The sequence below is a fragment of the Salmo salar genome, chromosome ssa09 (genome assembly GCF_905237065.1).
Source record: "Salmo salar chromosome ssa09, Ssal_v3.1, whole genome shotgun sequence".
Lineage (NCBI taxonomy): Eukaryota > Metazoa > Chordata > Actinopteri > Salmoniformes > Salmonidae > Salmo > Salmo salar.
In genome coordinates this window covers 10517126-10522703 of record NC_059450.1, presented here as the reverse complement: position 1 = coordinate 10522703, position 5578 = coordinate 10517126, and the positions used below count along the sequence as shown (strand labels likewise).

The 5578-nt window shown below is 41.8% G+C and overlaps 1 protein-coding gene across 2 annotated transcripts; it reads right to left on the bottom strand.

Moving 5' to 3' along the window:
- Window positions 1-1914: 1914 nt before the first annotated feature.
- On the bottom strand, window positions 1915-5063 carry LOC123744591 (radical S-adenosyl methionine domain-containing protein 2). 2 transcript variants are annotated; one of them, XM_045723369.1, is made up of 6 exons: window positions 4603-5063; window positions 4293-4454; window positions 3607-3836; window positions 3329-3478; window positions 3004-3036; window positions 1915-2548 (listed from the first exon to the last, which is right to left on the bottom strand). In XM_045723369.1, exons 1-6 carry the CDS (start codon window positions 4904-4906, stop codon window positions 2384-2386), a joined length of 1044 nt encoding a protein of 347 aa, XP_045579325.1. In that variant the 5' UTR covers window positions 4907-5063; the 3' UTR covers window positions 1915-2383. The 2 variants fall into 2 exon arrangements, with proteins under 2 accessions (XP_045579325.1, XP_045579326.1); XM_045723370.1 differs by having other exon boundaries at window positions 3727-3836; window positions 4603-5034.
- Between the last annotated feature and the right edge of the window lie 515 nt (window positions 5064-5578).

Below are 5578 nucleotides of genomic sequence, written 5' to 3'. Positions count from 1 at the left end.
ACTCTCCGTACCTGCTTCTCATCATCAGCGTCGGTTCTTACAGAATGCGGAAGCCACCAAATGAAGCATCGGGGAGTGTTGGCTTTTCGGTGCCTTAGCTGGCTCGAGAGGTTTCCTTGCCCCGGTTGGCTCGGCAGGCGCCCATCCCACGTCAGGCTTCCGCCGGATCGTCAGGGTTTTATGCCTCAGCCGGGTCATCAGGCTCCCACTTCTCAGCCGGCTCATCAGGCTCCCACGTCCCATAAGGATCATCAGGCTGTCACACCTCAACCGGATCGCCAGGCTCCCACGCCTCAGCTGGTTCGCCAGGCTCCTACACCTCAGCCGGTTCGTCGGGCTTCTACGCTCCCAGCCGGCTGGTCCAGCGCCCTGCCTCGGCCGGCCCGTCAGGCTCGTCCAGGTGGGACGCCAGGTGGCACCCCTAGAGGGGGGGTACTGTCACGCCTGCTCCCGCTCTCCCTCCTTAGCACTCGAGGGCGCCAGGCTGCCCAGTACTACGCACTCCTGCCACCATCATTACGCACACCTGCTTCCCTCGTCACGCGCATCTGCGATTCATTGCACTCACCTGGAGTCAGTCACCTGTGTCATTACTTCCCCTATATCTGTCTGTTCCCCCAGCTCATATCCCCCTCACACCTGCTTCCCTCCGCATTGATTGTCGTATCTCGTTTTGTTCCCCCGACTCTGACGCTTTTCCTGTCCTGTTCCATGTCTGTGCAAGATGAAATGTTCACTCTCCGTACCTGCTTCTCATCATCAGCGTTGGTTCTTACAGGAAGGAAATATCTAATGTTTAGAACAGAAAGAATATGAAGAAAGGAAAACAAGGAAAGAAAATTAAGCTTTACTTGATTTAGGTATTCAGCTTCAGTAGCAACAGATGAAGGCTTATAGGCCTGCTTAATATAAGGGGGGACTGACTATTGTCCCATTGATAATTTCCAGATCTGATGAGACAAAGATCAAGACAAGATTACAACATACTGTAGTAAACAGAGACATTATGTCAGTCCCAAGAGAACCCCTCCTCATCGTGCTCTAGTGAGCAATCTTATCAGGGGTGGGGATTTGAGTTACCTCAATACACATTTACTGCACATTTAGGCTACAGTAGGCCTACAACACACTGGTGCAGCAGGTAGCCTAGTGGTTAGATGTCACAGTATCCATAGAAGGTGGCGCCCCTCCTCGGTCGGGCGGCGCTCGTCGTCGCCGGCCTACTTGCTGCCACCGATCTATGTTTCTGTGTCTTTTGGTTTTGTCTGTCTAGGTCCGCACCTGTTCCTTGTTTGTCATTAGTGGGGGGTATTTAGTTTGTCCTTTTGTGTTCAGGAATTCGTGCGGGATTATTTGTATGTCACTAAGAGGGCAGGTGGTAGTTAGAGCTGCCTTAGTATTCAGCGTGTTGTGCGTTATCGTTTTGGAACGAGTCTCCTCTTTGGGTGTTGTGCGCACCCTGTGCTTTTTCGGCTACCTTATTTTCAACGGTGGAATAAAACTTCTGTGCTACCGGACCTCAGTCTCCTGCTCTTGACTCTGCCCCTTTCCTGCTCCTAAGAAAACGTGACATTAGAACATTGGGCCAGTAACCGAAAGGCTGCTAGATTGAACCCTGAGCTGACAAGGTAAAATTCTGTAATTCTGAACAAGGCAGTTAACCCACTGTTCCTAGGCCGTCATTATAAATAAGAATTTGTTCTTAACTGACTTGCCTAGTTAAATAAAGGTAACCCCCCCCCAATAACATTTAAAGAAAACTGAAATGCATGGAGAATAAGAGCATATAACTTTAAGCTACAGTAGTCGCCTCTTAAAATTGGAATGGTTGTATGGCAACAAACCTGATAAGATAATGAGCAAATGTGCTTACTGTAAATAGATTGTGATTAACAAATATCATTCTGTATCATGCAATGTCATAATTTTGTATTTATTTGAGATACATTACAAACAGAGAGAGATGTAACACACTGCAATTCATAAATTCCCTACACTTCAATCAAAGTGCTAAATTCCAAATGCTACATGAAAGTGCAAATAAGCCTCTTGGTTGGTGAATAGAAAATGTAAACAAATTTGGATAACAGGGTATATAAGAAAATTCAAACAAAACTGGGCATACAAAAAGTTATAATTATCTTGTGGGATAGTGAGTGATTAAATAGTTGTCCCTGTAGTGTAGCTGTGTTGTGTGATTTTACTACAAATTAAAGGTACTCAAACGCCTCAACATATAGCAGTAAAGGATTCCAACATAAATATTTATGACATTCTAAAAGTTAAGTGTAAAGTGCAGTTAAACAGGCGGAAAGTATTTTTATAGAAAAACATAAAGAAAATATATACAGAAGTGTAGCAATAACTGATTATAATGTGTGAATCACCACTCTAGCCGCATGTCAGCTTTGCTCCACACATATTTCCCTCCTCTCTTTAGAAACATCTTCTCGTCAAAGCCACTGAACTGAATGGCCTCTTCCACGCCAACATCAAGGATGGACTTGGATGGATCTTTCCTCCCCTCTCGGCAATCCAGGAAACGCATCTAAAAAAGCATTTAAAAAAATCTAATTCATAAGCATTTAGAACATGAAGAATCATTTATAAAGAATTTTATAAGCATTTATAAAGGCTTAATCATGAAAGTTATTATAAAGTATTACCAACTGTTCATAGAAGAGCCTCTTGACAATCTAGTCCATTATCAAAATATCATTGCTATGAAACCTCATACCTAATACTAATAAATATAAAATATCTACAAAACGGCATCTCATTTCATCCTTCTCAAAGCCTGTAAATCCACTCTGATCAAGATGAAAGCCACACATTACTCTGGGACTTACTATGTGAAGGTACATGTCTATAAATCTCAATCGATGAGAAGCATTTAGACAGCTGTTCAATAGTTCTGATGGATGAGGACTGTCTCCTGGGATGCTAAGACTTGGAATGTAGAGTGAGTATCATGGAAAATAACAGATTGAAAAAAGGACTTACATATTCATCCAGAATGAGGTAGGAATCTCTCATCTGACAAGAGAAGACAACAAGGAAACTTGTTAATGTCAAATCTATTTTGTATTACAATATTGTCCACATGCAACCCAAAAGATGGTTCTACCTGGAACCAAAACGGCTTCTCCTATAGGGACAGCAGAAGAACCCTTTCGGAACCCTTTTTTCTAATAGTGTACTTTAAACCTTAATAGCATTTGGAAACAACTTAAATAGAGTAGCAGTTGTTGAATCATCATAATATATATAACGGACAATAAAAAAACTATAATATTGTGTCGTCTTTGTCTTAAGTCCAGTCCCATACCTTCTGATTGGACTCTGGTACCAGGCAGTTGATGCTGCTGTGTCTATCCAGGAAGTCCTGAAACTGCTGGTCACTGATGAGAAACCTCTCTGCCTCCCTGAGACTGTTCTCCCCAGCGTTCTCACCATCGATCAGCAGACACTGGAACACCTATACAGCACACACAGTGAAGTCAAGGCCATACAACTTATTTGTTACATCTATGGTATGAGAAGACACCTCTATTCACAGATACAGCAGTACTGGTGTGTAATGTTAATGCATTGGAACACCCTAACCTTCCAGCGTACAGGGTTGAGTTTGGTGATGTTTTCTCTCATGTCTTCATCCACATTGAAGGTGTTGATCACAGAGTTAATTTTGAATGCCACTTTGTACTTCCGGCACCACTCACGGACCTTGCAGAGGTTGTCCAGGTGGCTCTTCCTACCCTGGGCTCTGCCAATAGTTTGGTTGGTGTCCTCGTCAAAGCTGTCACAGGAAATGGCCAGAATGTCCAGGTATTCGCCTGTGAGGACAAGGAGAGTTTTGGTAATAAAACTGATATCATCTCAAATAATTGTATTTTGAAACCCCAATGTATTGTAAATGTATAAATATCCACGTGATAGTTTAGATTTATTGAGATAAAATATCAACAAGTCTATTTTTAAAACACTTTGATACAAAGTATGCCTTTTATGATGAGTCCTACATTTTGTAAGGAGTCAACTGTGAAGCCTTTCAAATAAAACGTGTGAAATGCATCTCTGAGTTTGCATTTTGTGACCTCATATCAAAAACTAACCCGGTGCTGACATCTAGTGTCAATCAAATTGACTTTTTTTTTCCTGACCGCATGAGAATAATGAGGATTGTTTGTTTATTATGGGTGCTTTATGATATAATGATGATCACTTGGGTAACGTTGGTCAGCCTACCATATTTTCTTTTAACACAGAAATGAAAATGAAAACCATCTTACCATACGTTTGGAACCACTTTTCTCTGATCATGCTGCCATTGCTGACAATACTGACACTTGGGAGCTGGAGGTCGTGTTTGCAGTATTGGACTAATTTCCCCAAGAAATCACCTCTGTCGTGTATGAAAGGCTCTCCGCCAGAAAAGTTAATTTTTTCCAGTCCTGCAAAAAGAATGAAATTCTGAATTGTAAACACTGAATATAATATAAAATTACATAGAAATAGGCTATAATAATAGTGTCATAACATATCATGTGAACTTAAATATGGATTTGAAATAGCATAAATATAATATTTGGGCAAACTTACCTGATTCCTTCAGAAGCTGTAAACCTCTCTTTGCCTCCTCAATAGGTAGGACAAAAGACGTTTTTGCAGTGTGGAAACAAAAACCGCACTTATAATTGCACTGTCGGGTAAAATGGTAATTGACACTGCTTGGAGTTGCCGCAGCTTGAGATATATTTTTCACCTCCTTGATTGTAGCTGGATTGACTTTTCCTGTAGAAGATAACTGTGATGTGTTGTGCATCTGCGGTACGCGCCCACCGATCCAGGCCAGGACAGCAGCAAATATGCACTGGAGGTAATTTATGCAAAGCTGTAGGAACATCTTTACAAACACGACTTGAGTAGAGAACAATATTCTTAGTTTTCACCTGTCCTGTCCAGTCGAAACGTCTGATGCAGGGCTCACTTGACTCTATGTATACCGCAATACACGAAGCGTCGCCTGGCGTTGTAAAGTAACTGACGTTTCATCAAAACATCATCTGGGCAGTTTCTATTTGCGAATAAGGAAACCGAACAAGGAAACCGAACATTCTACATTTGAATAGGCCTCCCACAAGCCGAAAACAGGTTGAATCAATGTTGTTTCCACGTCATTTCAACCCCCCCCCCAAAATGTAACGTGATTATGTTGAATCAACGTGGATAACTGATTGGATTTGTAAAACGTTTTTTGTCGATTTCACATTTAATTCACGTTTGTTGACAACTCAACCAAACGTAGGCTAAATCAAAACTAAACATTGAACTGACACCTGTGCCCAATGGCTAACAACTGTATGAGTAGTGGTGCGATTAGGCTTAGTGGCCATCACTGCAGTGCTCTAAAAACTAACTTAAAAATAAAATCATGCCTTGATTCAAATTCAGTCCTATTACATGCCTACATGCGTAAGCGCTTATAATAAAAAATCCTGCGCGTTGAATAGGCCATCATACCCTAATAGTGCCATGCAAATTAGCTGACTCATTAGCGCAATTTTGGTGAGAACAT